This window comes from Falco cherrug, chromosome 4, assembly GCF_023634085.1.
Source record: "Falco cherrug isolate bFalChe1 chromosome 4, bFalChe1.pri, whole genome shotgun sequence".
Classification (NCBI taxonomy): domain Eukaryota; kingdom Metazoa; phylum Chordata; class Aves; order Falconiformes; family Falconidae; genus Falco; species Falco cherrug.
The window spans coordinates 8,751,102-8,769,959 of record NC_073700.1 but is presented as its reverse complement, the minus strand read 5'-3'; the positions used below and the strand labels follow the sequence as shown (position 1 = coordinate 8,769,959).

Below are 18,858 nucleotides of genomic sequence, written 5' to 3'. Positions count from 1 at the left end.
AGCTCTGCAAGTTTCAAAACATCATTTGCATTAATCATTGCAATTAAAATAATTTAAGATTCTCAGATGCATATTTCTTTTCTTTTCTAATGCTTGATTTTAATTCAGTGCTAGGAGACACATTTTGCATAATCAGACTTCTATTCTGAATAGAGCTTTTTGTAAGCTCTATGCCATTTACCTGGCTGGTGGGTTTTTTGAGTTTGAGGGTTTGCAGGTTTTTTTGTTTGGTTGGTTTTATTTGATTTGTTTGGTCGGGTTTTTTGGGGGGTAGGGGTGGGGTTTTCTGGGCTTTTTTTTGTTGTTAGGGGTGTGTGTGGAGTGGGTTTTGGTTTGGTTTGTTTTATGGGGGTTTTTTTGGTTGGTTGGGGCGGGGGTTCTTGCTGTTGATTTTGGGTTTTTGCAGGGAGTGGTAATGTTGGTTGTTTTGTTGTGATTTTTTTTTTTATATCATGGTTCTACATCTACAGGATTTTGATCACTTTCCTCCTATTTTTTATAGAAAAGAGATCAGTACTATTTTTACACGTTTAAAATTGCTCAGCTGGCAAAAGTTTAAATTGATATCCAAGAAACTTAAGTCTCAATCCTACTGACCCTTCCTTCAAAGCAATAGTTGCAGTGTCTCACGCAAAGAAGAAACAGCCTACAAAGACCAAAACCAACATAAGGCTGAGTATATGAAAAGCAATTAACATCAAGATGATTGGACTGAACTCCTCTAAAAATTTAAGTCACTATTATATGATTTAAACCTAAAGATAGATGTACTGCATGAATCAGACACCAGCTGAATGCCAATTGATCTAAATCACCCCTGTTCTATTAGTTTTGCGCTGGCATTTCCATAGTTGTAAGAAATAAGATACAGCATCAAGTCTAGTCAGTAAGACAAAAGGCAATTCTGAACCTTTAAAAGCAGGAATGCTGTACTGACTGAAAAACCTACTTTGAGAAAATGCAATGATTTGAGGACTTCTAACACAATGAAGAATTTGTTGAAAAGAGTAGGCAGATGCAGACCACAGACTGTCTGAGACCAAGGCAGGCAGTGCTTACATAACAGCAAAGACTCTGTTAGACGACTTACATAAGGGAAAGAAAAAAAAAAAAACATAAAAAAAATCTGAGATGGACTGAAACAAGCTTGTCTTCAGCAAGAAACCTTTTTGGCAAGAACCAATAAATAAAAGTTTATTTTCTGTTAGAAACTGTTCCTACATTTGCAATAAAATGAAATCCATTATTCAGGACCACATCAAGAATTATCAAAGCTCAGAATATATTGAAAAAATAATTAGTAGTGTCTCCTGAAGTAATCTGAGAAAGCATAGACCACATGGCATTTTAGAGAAACAGACACTTAACTGAAAATCTTTACTGTGGAAAAATAATTATTTTTAACATTAACAGAAGGCACATTATCTGCATTTTTTGCTTCCATTTTATTACTACTGTTATTTTGCAACAGCGTGGAACTGAAAGCACATTATCACCACGGACACTGCAATGCAAACAGTAGCATTCCCCAAAGTCTGTTCCTCCAAAATTCTAATCCTAGCAGCTGAAGTATCTTCCTGGCACCTAACTCCTGCTGTGCATCCTATACTTAAAGCCTGACTTTGCCAGTGGGCTACACCCTCACATTTACTCCAGTACTCGCTAAATACAAACATTGATTAGGGAAAGAAGTGTCAAAATTAAAGTCAAGCAAATTACTTAGGTGTTTGTTTTTTTCCTTGAGCTTTCAAAGAGACAATTACAATTTGAATCAGTTCTTGGGCCCCAGCACTGTGTGCTGAGTAGGTGAAGAGTATGCATGTCTCTACTGCACCAAACAGCTTCTTGCACGTTGTCAAACCTATGTGACAACTGTTAAAACTCCTAAATCAGATAACTTAGGAATAATATTGTCCTATTTTCTTCTGTATGGATTTTGAACACTGGATGGTCTTCCTTCCCTTTGAAAACCAGTAGTAGAACATTTAAATACTACATTTTAAAGTGCTAATTTTGCTTAAAAGGTCATTGCCATTTCTGAAATTATTTACTGAACTATTATTATTATTATTATTTTCTGAGCTACTTACAGTGTCTGTATTTCACCTAAATTAAATTTGGGGGGAAATCATATATCCCATATACTCTTAGGAGGCATGAAAACATACTCGGATAAGTTTGTCATAGTAATATAGTAATAAAACACTCAATTAAGGTAAGCAGCGTTGAGGGTTTTTTAAATAAGGAGTTTCAAAAAGTGACAAAAATATTCTTATAAATCTTTTTGAAACTCAAGAGGACCACAATGCTGGTTACCCACTTAGCATTCGCAGTACGGCAAGACTTAAGAATTATAATAACAACTAAATCAATGTTCACAGCTACAACCTGGCAAAATTTTCTTTATCGAGTATATCACATAACTTCATTTGCTCCATGAAATTTTAGTGTAGGTCAAATGACTCTTAATGTCATTTGTATGTAAAACACTTGGGCAGAAAAGCTGTCAATCATACCTTGATTTCAAACGCATTCCTCGAGAAGTGGCGCTCACTATATGTGTACAAACAAAATCAATCAAGTAACCTTTATATTAATTTTTCCTTTCTCAAAACCTTATTAAACTAAATGGCATTACAAAGAAGTTTGTAATTAAGAAATCTATACTGTCCAGATACATAATTATACACACAGTTTATATCTTCATTTGTTTAATGATGCTTAATTCATAATCAGAAAATGTGGATTCCTTCACTAATATTAGAAGTCACACTGCTTCTAAAAGCGGAATCTTGACTTTAAGACGACATTGACTGTGATCACCCAGAGCTCACAGCAAACACCAAATGGATTCGTGATGCTGGCTAGTGAGGAGGGAGTGGGGTGGGAGGAAAGAGGCGCTTGCACCAAGCGCCCTACTGTGCTATCACTTCCTTAATCGTTACAACTCCTGTCACTGACTTTGCATGTTGAAAATACCTGCAACTCTTGAAGTTTGCCATGTTTTTATTCACACAAGCTTACAGAAGAAATATGGTTTATAAAAACACAAAAAGATACACATTAAAGTCATCCAGGCCCATTTGCCATGGCCAACAGAAAGAAATAGCAAGCTTAAAATGACAGGGACACTTGGAATTCTCAGTAAAGAAGTAAAGAACACCAAAGGTTTCCTAAAACTACTGTATCCAGAAGGAAAAAAGAAAAAAAAAAAAACACAACAAAACCCACCACACAATAAAGGATGTGACAGAGGAATAAAAATGTTCTAAATGCCTGTCAAATCTTTGTTTTGTTTCTCATCTTTCATCCCATAATGAAATACCATAACAAAAGCAAGAAACGAAAACAAAATAGCTTGGAATGAATATACACTGTCCACCTTTAAAAACAGGAGCACAGATTTGTTACCAAAACAGAGAGGATGCTGATGAAAAGGTAAGATGAATGGCTTCCAATTACCTGCAATTATAATAACCAATAGGAAGCAATCTTGCTACTTCAGAGGGAAAAAATACATTACAGAAATGATAACAGCAGTAGCCACTATAAGGAAAAGAATACTTAAAGATCTCATAACTGATTCTTCCTGGATTTTAGCACAATTGCAAAACCCAGTATATTCCGTATTTTTGTAGTGAATATTGGACGATTTGTATTTGGTAGATTTAATTATTTTAAAAGTCATTTTAGTGCAAAAATAGCTGCATGTGGAACAGTTCCAAAGTTAAATAAAGATACCTGTTTGTTATGGCTCAATAAAAAATTAAAGTCTTTTAATGATACTTGATTAGATAGTAATTAAAACAGAAAGCTCCATCTGCTTTATAAATTTAAGGAGTTCATACAAAAATGTGATGATATAAGACTACACAGACTCTAAAGAATGTGAGCTGCAAATATAATAAATACTGAAAGTCCAGATTTTCAGATGAAAATAAAAGATTGTCTGATAGTTTGAAGCCATTTAATGGCCTCGAAAGGTGGTAAGGGACCTCAGATATCTCTGTTCTTAATAGCTCTGTATTTTAGCTTAGTAAAGTTCATGTTTTGCAGTCCTGGGTATGCAACACTGAGAAAACAGATACTGCTAAGAAACTCATATACCCTTAGTACTCATTAAATCAGTTGCTTTCATTTTACAGGGATAGCATAAGCTTTTTATTTCAACTGCCACATGTACTGTTTGTTACATAATTTCACACATATACAAGCCTTTCCAAATAAGTGCTACAAGCTCAAGGTATAATTTCCTTCATAATCGGACCAAAAAAAAAAAACCCCCAGAAAAAAAAATGTGTTACTCTGAACTAAAAATCACATCTAAAAAACCAGCAGAAATTTACCATATGCGTTGAATGAGTGACTCTGTAGTCAGTGAATGTTTCACTGTGTTTCCATTTCCATATTGCCTTTTGAGGATCACATTAAATGCCGCAAAATCGCAGTCTTAAAATATTCAACATATTCCTCTTAGTCTCTCATTGTATTTTTTTCAGTAACTGCTGTAAAAATAAGTTGTCTACAATAAAGAAATTCACTATAGGTTGCATGTTTAAATTAGAGTAGACACAGTCCTTGATATATACCTAATATTCAAATCCGCTTTCTCATTACCCTCTGCCCCAATTATGTAGACTTATACCAATTTCTCAAGTTTTTGCAATACTTCACTAGCTTATTACCCAGCTGTGCAGCTGAGCAAGAAGATAACCACATTCATTCCTCTTATCTGTAATGATGTAATACATCCCAGCACTGGGTTGAGATGATTGGGGGAATAATGGGATTGTAAAAACTGCAGAGATGACAAACAACAGTGCAGCCGCCTTCTCCTGATACCATGAATTGCACACATACGGCACAGGGTGAAAATAATACAATATGCACTAATTCTGCTCCTTGAATGAAGTGAACATTTTTCATGAGAAGCAGCTGTTTCTACACAGAAACATCATCACCACAATGCAGCACCACATTAAATACCCGCAATCTAGGCTGAAGCCTAGATTCTGAGAAATAAAAGTGTTGGAGTTTACTTTCTAATGACAAAAAAAAACCAACATTGCCTAAACAGAACAATATCAGTTTAATCAAGAACTCTCCAGATAGTGCAGTGCAATGCAACGAGTCATCAGGGACTAGTATGCAATATAAAAATAGATCGTGGACTAAAGCATGTACAGTACTGCTTTCCTATTCATTTTAAAAAAATTAAACCTGCCTCCATTTTCTCTGTTAAAACCTTCCTTATTGCAACTGAAGGGATCCTTACCTTCTGCAGGAGCTGGGAACCCGAGTACTTGGCTGCAATAGATTTGATCTCTCCACCAAATGCTGAGGCCCAGAGCTTTACACTGTGAAGAAAAAAAAAAAAAAAAAAAAACGAGAGACAGGAAGAAATGTAATACACATGTCATAGCAAGCAACACAGACTGTAACAGCTTCAGCTGCACGCAGAAGGATCCTAGCAATTTTGCATTTAAAGAGCTCACTGAGGAACCTAAGCACAGCAAAAGATTAGCGAAGCTGTTCAAGTCTAAGCACAAACTAGACGCTGTGCTAAGGTGAGGCCTCCGATATGAAACCACCCAACCTGCACTGTTTAAATTTAGAGAATCAGCTTGTGCCAAAGTACATTTCTGCACAACACAACGTATATCCATTGAAAGGAAAGAAGCAGATCAAATGGCACAACAGTTCTGAATGGTAAATGCTCACAGGAGAAGGAGTTAACAGCAGCAACTTCAGTAAACACAAGCACTTAAGTTAAGGCTCTGCGGCCACATACTCCACCAACACAGCTCCTACAACAAAATCAAAGTAGTGCTGAGCATGTTAGAAACTACCACTTTAAACACAGCTGACAGAGGAGCAAAGGTGCCTGGAACAGTCAAATATCTGCAATATAGAAAGATAAGAACTTGAGCAGTCAAGTTCTCATCCTTGAACATGGTCCTGAGAGCAATAGCGTGAAAGCACTTACACAGACAAGGGGATCTGCTGCTCCGATCCAACCACATCCACTAGGGCTGTGTTAAAAGCTGTCCAGAAGATAAAGGAAAAACCCCAAAAAGCCCGAAGAAGATTCAGATTCTCTGGCATTGTGCCTTTCTGTGCCTGGAAAGATTTGGGGAAATTCAAGTAAAGCTGGATTCAGCAGCCAGTAGGGTTTTGCTTCTAAAGCCTCTTTCCCTACCCCTACCCCCTCCACTAGACCACCAGTGGAAGAAGTCACAGCTCCATCCTCACCCCTCCAAAGAATGACCCTCTCTGGGTAATGGAAGGAGAGGACCAGAAGCGAAGCTCTAAGGACTTGAAAACTATTGTGTCCCTGGTAACAGCAAAGCGTTTTCCAGCACTACTGCAGCCACTCGCATGTAGTTCTTTACAACTCCGCAGTCAGCAGTGTGCTGGAGTTACTTCAGTGACCTACTGCTGCTCCAAAGTGCCCTTAGCAGCAAGAAAGCAGACTATTGATTCCAACTGGGGAGGCTGTCTTCTTGCGATTACTGCTCACTTTGCAAATGGAAAGCTGCCTAGAGTTCTGCTGTCCCTCGCCGATAACCTCCAGCCTTCATCCCGGCTCCAGGCAGCCAGCGCACTGGTCCGGCGGAGCAGGAGCAGCAGCCTTTTAACGGGATAGCGCGGAGACAGAGAGGCAGGCACAGGAGGAGCTGGACCAGAGGGAGGGTGCCTCTGTATGGCAAAAGCAGAGAAAGTCTGGAGGAGCTGAAAGTCTAGTTGAGCCCTTCCAGGCAGGCGAGAAGAGAGCGCTGCACGTTGCCGGGGGCTGAGCTAGGGAGGGCTCGGCAGGGCTGGCAGGGGCGGGGGGGGCCGCGCACACCCACCGGAGACCCGGCCAATTCAGGCAGGGCACCGCTGCATGACAAGCATCTGTCACACAGCCCGGAGAGGCGAAGGATGGACGGAGCTCAGCCCTCGGCGCCGGGAGCGCCCAGCATCCCGCCCGCCCGCCGAGCCGCGCCGCGCCGCGGGAGGAGGGGAGCGGGCAGCGACCCCCGCCGCGGCCGCATCGCCGAGCAGCGGGTTCCCGCAGCCGACCCCGCGTTCGGGTCGGGCTGGCACATTGACTTCAGGCACACACAGCACGCCCTGGTGCATAAAGGCACGTTTGCTGCTTCCTCCCACGCCTGAGCGCTGCGGCGAGTCACTATCCGAGAGATCAGGACTGGCGGAGGCTTGTGAATGGGGAGAAATGCAGCATAAGTAAATCAATGCGGGCTAACTGACTCGAGCCTATGAATAAATTATTAATTTGCGCTCATAGAAGAACCCTCTGTGACATAGCAAACATAGGATTACAAGCTCCTCCACGGAGAGAGCAGCGTGGGGAGCAGGAGAAATTGGTCCAGGTATTTGTTGTTGTTGTTGCATTTTAAAATACCTACCCTCCCCCCTTTTTGCTTTTATTCTTCTCCCTCTACTTCTTTCTCACCTTCTTCTCCACTAAATGCATAGACTTAAAATAGCAATTGAACTTTAATGTAAATAAGTATGGCAAGACCTGGAGATGATCTGAGCATGGGCTGAGTCATCCTTACATCATGCAATGTAGTCCAGCATTCACTCCAGAATTCGTTTCTTCCCTCTGTAGTTTGAATTAACACCTCAGAACAGTCACTCTGCCTCTGTATGCTGTTTCTGTCTTGTTTAACATTTTCTGTCCTTAAGCTAGGTGTGTAGTATCTGTATTGCTTTCCACATTAACATTTTTAAGAGCACTGAACAGTTTGCTTTAAATATCAAAACCTCTATTCAACACCTGGCTGATCAAAGCTCTCTGTTCAGAAGAAACTAGAAGCTTAAAGATAGAAAGACTTCCTTAGGGGAACTGTATAGAACATGTAGCATGCCACACGGCAACTTTCACACCCCCCCGGCCATCCCCACCGGGGACAGCACGCAGATTGTCTTGCTGTCTGTACTGTTACCTTCACGTGAAGGCAATAATGACAGTTTTGTTAGAAAGGACACTTATTCTGTGTATATCAACCATTTTGAAAGCCTTATTATCGGTGCCGGTACTGTGGATTTTCTAAGCAGTGTTTTATATATGCTGCCATGTCACCAGGTGTTCAGCCTACCTACAGGCAGAAATGTAAAAATGCACATGGCTGACAAGCTGTATACAGTGAATTACGTGCCCCTTTACCATATTACATAAACCATAGTAGCTCCTCAAAACTAGGAATCAAACAGGAACAGTGGGCTGCCTCACGACTTATGCTGTTCAGCTTTTTTACATGCTAAACAATGTCAAGAAGGAAATTCATAAGGCTAATTTTGTGGGACTCAAACTTTGGTTTTATATTACCACAAATCCTTATCTGTTTCAAGTCAACACTGTGCACTGATGACAAGTAACAGCTACTTCATTCTTCAAAGAATTACTGGAAGCCCTAGAAGCATTTTGAAAGTACATACAGCGTGCCTGTGTTCAATAGGCCTGAGAAATTCAGCATTATTAAGATCATCACTAATTATTGGCAAGAAAAGATGATAAAGTCACTCGTCAAACCTTGACTTTACTTACATTTCTTATACATACGACACCTACAATTTAGGCATTCCGCCTGTATAACTGGACCCTCGTGTTTGTTTAATGCAGAAATCCTATTTCTACTATCACTACTGCCAGAAAAATATTCCCTTGAATAAGAAATTTATAGTTGACAATACAAGCGTGGCCACCACCTTTTGTGTTAACAATAGCTGTATGCCTTGTAAAGTGCTTTCAGCATCTTTCAGTAACACACACTTGCTACGTTAAATCAGTTATTTAGTTCCTCTCAAGAATTCAGTGAATGGAAAGGAAACCTATCCTGTAACGGTGGCTCAACACATCCCAGAGACCCACACTAGAAGCGACAACACTTTCTGTCAAGCTGTTGTATCCTGGCCTGATCGCTACCGGCTATTCCTGGTACACAGATCACTGCAGTCAAAACACCAGGCTCATTTTTCCCCATGTTGTCCTCGTGAGGTGGATGCAGAAACTTTCCCTAAGTGGGTTTCCATAAGGACCAAGGAAAATAAATAGAAGAGGTAAATTCTGCTGAAGCGTTTCAGTCCTTTACACCAGGGATACAGCAACGTGCTTCATTATTTGGTACAGCCTTGTGATGTCCGGGAGCAAAGTCAGAAGAAAGCTAAGTTTTAAAGAAGCATAGTAATAAATTTATATTTTGGAAGCAACGTGGCATTTCTATCATGTCCTTATGCAGTTATCAATAACTGCTGAACCTGGAAGAATCTTTTAAGTGCTGGCCCCACTAGAAAAAGCACGTACAGATAACCGATCAGAGAAGGAAGATGTTCACGCCCTTAGCAAGTTTACATTCTAAGACCAAAGCTCAACTTCCCAGTAAGCACAGGTAAGCTAGTTACATGCCTGTGCTCTCAGAAGCAGAGCTCCCCACACATCTGCATGAAGTTGGATCGCCCTGCCCCCAGATCCCCGTTTTTAAGGGACGAAAATGGCATCTAATCTCCTGCTGTGCCTTTGATGATCAAGTACAATGGTGCATTTTAGTGTCTCACAGAAAATGAAAGAAGCTGTTTTCCCCATGAAAGCAGAAATAAAAATGTGGGCACGTGAATCATCAAGTGTTGTAACAGAAAGTCACAGGCATGGTCAGAGAAAGTTGGTGAAGCCCCAAAGCTTTTGCAGTGCACCACATTCAGGAAAATAACAGAGGGACTGAGGGGGAAAAACAAAAGAAACGCACCAACAAATTGAAAAAACGCAAAACCAACCAGCCAACAAACAAAAAAACGAGGGCAAGGGGTAATATGAAATTTGACACAAAGGCTGAAGTTGAGAACACAGGCTAAAGGACAGTCCTATACACAACACATATAGTAACTTTACCTGACAAATAAATCCCATTGTTCTTTCCTCTGTCTACCTCCAGATTTACACTTATAAAAGGATGCAGGAACAAGGTCACATTTGCACCGTCAGAGGATGCTTTGAGGTCTCCTGATTAGACACGTATCAAGCCCCAATAAAAATCAATTGAGAGGCATAGAGAGAAGAGAACATATGGTGCAGGGGAGAAGAGTAGGAGGAAATGATATAATTAACACAAATGTTTATTGTATTTCTTTTTTCAGATGCTTATCTACAATGAGTTCTAAACAGAGAGGAATAAATGCAGAAGGCCAAAGTGCTAAAAGCCTTGCTGAAGATGCAAGCCACTTCCGCTGGAAAATGTTCTTAAAAAAAATATAAATAAACATGTGCCAGTTTGTCTATTTTTGCAGTATCTGGATCTTCTAATATATGTGGAATACAAAATCCTAACTACACTGCATGATGCGGTGCTTTGTAGTATATTCCTCAATTCTAAATACTGAGATTTTAATCTTCAAATGTGTTCTCCACAGGGCTTTTTTATTTTTCGTTTGATTCAAGAGATTTAAGTGTCCCTTTCCCCCCTTTTCCCTTCTCTGAAATACTTCTCTTAAAAAGCAATCCCTTAAATAAAGGCGGGGGGTGGGGAAGGAAGTGAAGGGATATAGCCACCCATGCCATAAACAATACAGTGTCCTGTACGGAAAATCCTTTCAGCCTTTAACAACTGTATGCAACTTCTCCCTTATTTCTCTGCAAGTGTAATGTTTCACATACACTCACACATGGAAAATGAAAACAGGAGAAGTAGAGGGATAACAAAAGTCACCTCAGCTTCACAAAGCACTTTGGGATTGTCAGATGAAAGGCAAAATCTCAATGTTCAGGATTTATTATTTGGAAAACAACCTAATGGTGGAAGGATTCATCAAGCAGTGTTTGCATACTGCGAGAACACAGGCTGGCTTGTTTGAAGTGAGCTGTACCTCAGAGGATGAGCAAAAGGCTGCACATTAGAAATATTCTGTAGAGACTTAACATATGTACGTGTATTCTTAGAATGTTATGAAGGTCCCACGTGTATAAATTTAAGTGTTTCATTGGTACAGGAATGCCTAGTTATTGACCAATTCCAGCCCACTTACAACAAAGACTGAGGTCAAGTAACATTACTCACTGGATTAAACAAACCCAATTTCACATAATGGGCATGAGCTAGTGACTTATAGAAATAAAAATACTAAAAAAAAAAATCTAGACCATGTCAGAATTTTGTGTGCAACTCTGTAATATTATCAACTTGTTCATGCGTATTGTTCAAGTCAAACACTAATATTTCAGTTAATGAGAGTATTAAGGGTACATGCAACCTATGTTTACATATACTCAAAATCAGTTACATGAGAATAAATATAAACCCTAAAGATTTAAGAACAATACCAATATACACTCACAATTAACATGTTGCCAGTACAGCATTTTAGGTTACTGTCACATTATCTTTAGCACGCTTCAACACCAAATAAACCTCTCTGTTTGCCATAACCCCCCAAGGAACATGTGGTTAATTTAGCTGCTCCAAAGCCTACGTTCAGCTGGCTTTAGCATCTCCACAAGGAGTTAAAATGTAAAAGAGCAAAGCATTATCACTTCCCAGCCTATGAGAGCTCACACTGCATGGTAGGCTAGAATGCTTTAAGCTAATGATGTTTATAGCTAACCAAATCCAATTTCAGCAGTCCACTGTAGCTCTAGTCTGTTAGTGCCATTTTACATAAGCTTCATTTATTTTGAATTTTCAACTATTAAGACAAAGTCTGCATTTGGTTTCTTTCGAGTGTCGTGCTAGGAAATGAACTCTTCTCTAAGCAAATAAATTACCTTTTTTACTCTCAAGGCTAGCGTTAGGCTGTAAATGTTAATGCTTTCAATGCATGCAAAATACTTGAAAATCGAAGATAGGACTTAAAAATGAGAAAGTGTAATTGAGAGCTCTAACACAACACACAGAATACTATGGAAACAAACCAACCTAGCATTCTTTCTCTGATGATATAAACGAGGACTAAAGGTCACAACATATTTAAGTGCTAACCTATTACCGCCTCCATACTGAGATGAACCCCCTAGTCGCATCTGTAACAGCTTGCAAATGTTCACCCAAGCCTTGCAAACTCCTCAGGGCCACTTCAAGGGACCCTCCTTGAAGCACAGAATACAAACTTCAAAGGTGAGGAAAAGCATTACTTTTACTTCAGATCTTGGCAGGATTAGTGACACACGAACACTGGGTACCAGAAGTGGTGTATTCGAGGGGGAAGAAAGAGGGGCAGCAGTACTGAGCAGCCTCTTCCAGAGGAGTGCTCCTCCTACATCCACTGAGGAAGTGTCACCCACCCACCGGCCATCGTCATCAGGGAGGTTAAGTTTCCAACCACTCAGCCAAAAGCCACCTGCAAACTTCAGGCTAACATCTCATTATTTTCAACATACTGTCCTTACTGCAAAGTTGAAAACATAACAGTTTTTGATCCAAGAAACAGTGCTATATCAAGTAATTATGTAAAACCATTAGGTACTTCAGAGGCCTATAATTCTGTCACTCTCCAATTAATTCCTGCATCACAAGTATGATTTTTGAGATGGAAATGTGACTCTTCTGAAGTCTTGAATATCAGATCAAGAAACTGGTAGTTTAGTCAACACAGTGTTGCTTATGAGATGTTGCAGAAAATGAATTTTGTGTAATTTTATGGCAGCAGCTGCTAACCTGCAATCTATTTCTGCTCCATCACTTTGGTGAGTCTTGTTCATTTATTGGGAGCACTGACTGATCCTGAAAATTAAAATTGTCTCAAAAGGTTATTAGAAATAGCATATATTAAAAAGTAAGCACATTATGGTAATGAATTCCAGCAACTTGTTATGGTAAAAAAAAAAATAAAATACATCAACTTAAGAAAAAGTCTCAAAGAGTAAGGATATTAGATGGTCTTAAATATCTGATCACAACTGCAGAGTAAGACCACCAAGAATTATCAGAAGACAAATAGGTTTCAATGAGTCTAAAATAATAATGGGAGGCACTAAATACATTTCTTACCTTTTCCATTTAAAATTGATTTATTTAACTTCAAAACCACTGTAGGCAATTAATTAATTGTCTTAAGGTCACATTAGCAACCTGATAAAACCCATTTAAGACTTGCTGATTTACGCAAATGAAGCTTCGCTTCTTCAGCAGTTACTGTTACTTTGCATAAGAACCAAATTTAAATTGCATTTTTTCCACCGATGCAAGTGGCCACTTGTTCTAGCGAACGTTAGCTGAAACCTGGCTGCCTGTAAGCAGATGAAAACCTATTATTAGGGCACCCCTATAATAAGTTAAGTCAGTGGAAAGAGTAGACCCGGGCATAACAAATACTTCTGGCATCATGTAGATTAATACTCACAGAAAAAACAAACAAACAACACAAGATAGTCTCTTACACTAGGATTTAAAATTCTGACTTGTGCATACTGGTCCAATTCTACTTCCATTTTAATAATATAGCTTGACATAACGTTTCATAGAAATCTCAGGCTTCACCTGCCGAAGAATAGCAGTTTATTGAGTTGTTGTGGGTTTTTTAAATACATTAAAGCATTATTATGCTTAAAAGATGCAAAGTAAAAGCAAAATTGATACCCATAAATATACTACTAAGTGTTAGATAGAATATTTGCCAGAGCGTGCATTTCTATTTTACAAGCTGTTAATCCATCATAGTGTCACTAATATTGCAAGAGACACACTCAGACTGGTATGCTCATTACTTTTTAATGTATCACTCCATTTTAAACAATAAGAGTAACAAGGTCAGGCTATAATATAGCCATTCTTCCTGTGACTGTAAAAAAACCAACCACAAACAAACAAAACAAAACATGCCAAACAAATAAAAAACAACCAAAGCCAAACCCACCCAAAAATGCCAGTTTACGCTATGATTTTACTTTCAAGCGGCCAATACAAGATATACTATAGAAAATAAAGAAGAAGCAGCCAAATTCTGAGCCAAAGTATTGGCTGCTATCCCACCCAATGATTTGTATTACTTTTGTTTGTTTTGATTTGTGTGTCATGACAACACTTTTGCTTAATCTTCAATCTGTTAATAAAATGGGGACTAATACACTAGATTTAGATAATTGATTCAGTAGGATATTTGATCAATGGCCAGTGACAGCACCCTTTAACCCAAAAGTGATGTTCTGTTAACAAATAATATGTGCCATTTATCAAGGACCTCTCAAATAAGCATTTAAAAAAAAAAAGTTTGGGCTGTTCTTAGCCCTTCACCTCTCAGACATTACTAGAGGTAACTGTCTCCATTTTAATGGAGGATGACTTCCTTAACTTCTCCCAAACTGGTATTTTTGGAATTAGCTGAGGGCTGCTGGAAAAAAAGAACAACTTGTCAATGTTCCACAGAAAAGCTTATGAAAGATATCAGATCCCAAGAGCTTCTACTGAGCATTATGCAACCCAATACATAATTTGGTATTTGAAAACTAAGGCTCCCTATTTTTCCTCCAATATATTTATCCCCTCAGCATCTTTTTTTCCTGCAAACCCATCGCTAGGTGTTTCTACTTTAGGTTTTCACCTTCGGCTATTGCAAAGGTCCCACTTTTCCAAGTAAAAGAATGGCACTTCCCATGCTCTCACAAAAGCAAGTAAAATTCCCTAAACAGTTTTCTGACTTCTTTGATCCCTAAATTCAGTACTCCCATTCTTCTTTGTAAACGTAGTAAAGGCTATTTCATCCTACATACCCTTCCGACTCATACAGACTACCGCCCATAGTCTGCCTGCTGGAGAAGAGAAAGCTATCTAAACCACAGCCTGCACTCAGTTCTAGCTAAAATTACCATAAATCCAAACTACAGAAGCTGCTCAGCCTCCAGAACAGGAGGTGTCAAATTCATGAAGAGCTTCCCTTATAAGATGCACTATGCTCATGTGACACTTGCATAGTAATCAAGCGTTAGAGCAGCAAGCTCATAAGAGTACCTATTATCATCCATCACCGAGCAAGACCACTGACCCCACTCATCAGTGAGCTGCTCATTCACTTCGGCTTTATTTCTCGCCAGGGAACCTCCACCCGAGGTATCATCTACTTACACTGTTTAAAATTCTCCTCCCAAGCAGCTGTTCCAGGAAACTCCTCACTGTTTCAAGCTTTCAGATCTAAAGTCAGATCTTTTTAGTTGCCAAAGGAAAGCAATACGGTAAGCATTTTGTTTTTAAGGAAAAGAAATAATTATCACTGACTTCAATAGCATTTCTTAGCAGGTTTGTGGTAGCAGTCAGACATAGAAGACAGGTGCATTTCTAGAGGTGCTTCGTATGTACATATTTTCCAATTAATGTGTTAAGCAATATACATCAGTGCATTTATATTGCAGATACTTTTGTAACCACAACAATGATTGCTTATTGCTTCCTAGATTCAGGAGAAGAAAACCTGTGAGGAGATTAAAGCAGCACAAGGCATCCATGTTCTATACAAGTTTATGTAATTGTTGAACATTATAAATCATTGATTTCTTGCTGGCGTGCTTTATCAGGATGCTGCACCATTGTCCTACAAAGCTGGTGCCATTCTCTCGCTTCCAGGTAACGAGTTTCCAAACTACTCTGTCTCAATGCAGACACCGCACGCCTAAAATAGCTTTCCTCTTCCAAACTGGGTTCCCTACATGCGAGAGAGGGAGCAATAGCTGGAATTACTAGCTCTCCTGTTCTTGCCCCTACCCTGCCAAGAAGTGACCAAAACTAATTTTTAGGAAAGGATAGAAATATCTATGGAGAAGGAGAGAGAAATACATCTATCTACACGTCTGTGTATATACACACAGCACTGAGTGTAAGAGATCAGGGAGAAAAAGTTGTGAGCAAATGCCTTTTCTGGACATTTACTTTAGTCCAACACAAAAGTTCTTCACATCAACAAAATCATAACTGGGAATTGCAGTATTGTATGTGTTACAAAACTAGTGGACCTCCTCTGGTCTCTGTTGCTCAACCAGACTACTTCTAGGCAAAGAAAGGTAGCTGTTAGCACACGGCTGAGAAGCTGCAGATCTCTGAAGAGATAAGCTCTCCAAAAACCAAGTAAACAAAAATCTTCTATAAGCTTCTTAAGACAATGTTTACAGTTACCCTGGATATAATCCGTACATGCCCAGCCTTTAACCTACTGATGCATTCAGTCAATACAACCCTTCAGCAAAGCTGAACAACTCTTTCATATCACTCTAGATAACATTTGATAACACACTCCTGTTGTCAGGGAAAGGCAGCACTCCACAACAGCAGACACTTCAAGCAGCACTCCTCAGAGCAGCAGTTACTGCTTCAAGAAATACGTAAGACCAGGGAACTGCAGTAGTTGAAAACGACACATGTCATCTTTCTGGGCATCTTGCCTTAACTATTACCAAGAGAACCAGAGTCATGCATTTTTAAGAATTGTAGATGAAGTGACTAGAGCTTTATTTAGAAAAATTAGAGCATCCTAATTGACCTTATTTACCACAGTTGGCACAATATGCACCACCAGCACACTGCCACCCCCATGGTAGGACTGCAATACTGTAGTGCACACTCTTCGAGAATACAAATTGCCAACAGGGAAAAGTAATAATCTCAAGGCTTGCATCATTTCACAGCCGAGTTGTTTGAAGACAGGCTAGCCATTACGTAAAGCAGCTGTGCTATCTGGCTTTGCCTTTCATTCATTTATAGACTTGAGCTGTTTTCTTAAGTCAGTTGAAACTATTTTCCTCATGACAGTTTTTTGTTCAATATGCAAGGAACTTAGCTACAGCAAAAAACCCAAAAGTTTCCGTTCTGTATACATCAATATTTTAGAGACCTTCTTAAAGTGGAAGCCTGTTAGGGTTCTCCAGATACATTACAGTATTGGCTGGAATTCACCACGACACAACAGAAAGATCTGTCTTTGCAAACTTGAGCAACCTTCCTGTTCACAGAGCTGACTAATGCTACTGCTTCATTGTGTATCGTGGTGTTAGTGTCTTTGCTCCTTCCATTGTCCAATATCTCCTATTTGCAAAACAGGATAACCCAACAGGAATGAAAAGGTAGATTTTCAGACATTTCTTTTTTGGTGTCCAGAAACAAGGGGCATGCTACATTATTCCAAGTAGAATAGCTTCATAAAAAGGCTGCAATCTGAGGAATACGTGTTACCAGGTGTTTTTTTCATTTGGCTGGGGTTTTTCTGCATGCCAGCAAGCAAAACTTAGGCAGAAAGCTGCAGTTAAATATGAGAAGATGGGATTTTAAGCCATATTGTCAGACAAACGAACAAAAAACCCCACAAAAAAACACAAACCAAACGCACACCCCGCTTCAGGTTAACAGGAATATTTTTTTCGTTCTTTAATATTCCATTCTTAATGATCTTTTACCAACAGAAGACCTCATCTTTTTCAAACTAGAAGGCACTGCTATTATTAGGTTGAAATATTTGTTATCTCTGTACTGCTACTACCATATATGTAGCTAGGCAAAGAAATACTTCAAATAAAGTTTTGGATTTAGAAGGCTTCCTGTGTTTTAGATATTTCTCTGGTACTATCACAAGCAATTTTGCCTTTAGACCTTAATTTCTACTTTTCTCCATCACATTCTCTTAACCTTCCTTTCACTTCTCTTTAGTTTAGGGGTGAACATTTCTCTTTTAAATTCCACCCCCACTCCATGATCTAGAAAATTTAAAAAAAAAAACAAACCAAAACCAATACAGTCTATCACAACAAATAGCATTTCATTTGGTCTTCTGGCCTGCCATCACTGCTGAATCAGCATTTCCAAATATTTCAAAGCACCATCTCCTTTCAGTGTCTAAGAATTTTTCTACTGAACCACTGAGCTCCTTGGAAGAGCTTGGGATGTCTGTGATGAAAGGACCCTTCCTCTCTCCTTCTCCAGTGATAGCTGGTTCGACGTTTGAATAGTCAGGATTGTTCTCTCCAATTCAAATTCAGCCAGACCGAGTTATAATAAAATGTTCCGAGTTGCAGGTTTAGAAACCCTCCTCCTGATGGACACTGTTAGATTACTTTAAAAAACAGTGTTCTGTGTAAGAAAGATATTCTGCAAAATCCATTACTACTCCATAAAAGTCTCATACAGAGGTATTTACATAATGAACTGCAATTACTCACATTATATTTATCTAGTGAAGAATGAACCTATTGTGTGCAGTGAAACATATCTGTTCTGCACTAATACACGCACATAGTAAGCTACCTCATGAAATAACACATCAATCACAAGTTAACACTAAGCCTGCACCCGTATAATGCCATTTCCAGTTCATTAAAGAAAACCAGCTGCAGAATCTGCAGTTGTGCCAGACTGTCAAGGCTCAGCAAGAGGTTAGGAAGAGATGTGCAGTGAGCTTGCAAGCTGTTTGTTGTGGACAGGGAAACTCACTCTGTTCAAAGTGCTGTGACAATGATCATCATAGACTGTAAAGCTTATGTACACACTGTAAATAGGTGTCCATTGGAGCAGAGCTCTCAGCTGCTGGCTAATAGGTATTATGTTATATAAATAGCACCAAGTGATACTTGGAGTAGCAATTCACCAATGCAGACACAGGAAATCCTGAATCTGAACCGTGTCAGGAGAAATGCTTTTCTTTGCTGACACCACAAACCTGCATATGTGTATTAAAATTTTATGAAATCTTGACAGAGAAAGAGTCTGCTCTTCTTACTCAGTTCAAAGTTCACAGGCTAAGTAAGGTTGGGTGAGCCTTCGGTTGGTCTGCATGCAACGTTCAAAAATGCACACAAAAAATCTGCCAGCAAGCTGGACCTTGATTTCTGGATTAGAAGAAATATGATCAATTTTTGCACGCATCAGAATATTGTCAGAGTGCAGTTGGACT

At 39.3% G+C, this 18,858-nt stretch overlaps 1 protein-coding gene across 5 annotated transcripts in view; it reads right to left on the bottom strand.

The window, feature by feature from the left end:
• CACNA2D3 (calcium voltage-gated channel auxiliary subunit alpha2delta 3) overlaps window positions 1–6,767 on the bottom strand; it is a 469,002-nt gene extending 462,235 nt beyond the window's left edge. For 3 of the 5 annotated variants that reach the window (XR_003559900.2, XR_003559897.2, XR_003559899.2), the window contains exons 1-2: window positions 5,987–6,767; window positions 5,276–5,357 (exon numbers count right to left, since the gene is read on the bottom strand). Coding sequence is in view for 2 of the 5 variants with exons in the window: in XM_027805089.2 (XP_027660890.1) it covers window positions 5,276–5,357; window positions 5,987–6,105 (201 nt within the window). In the remaining 3 variants the exon portion in view is untranslated. The remainder of the gene's footprint in view (window positions 1–5,275; window positions 5,358–5,986) is intronic. The other 2 variants (XM_027805089.2, XM_027805095.2) reach the window with 2 other exon arrangements.
• Window positions 6,768–18,858: the final 12,091 nt, after the last annotated feature.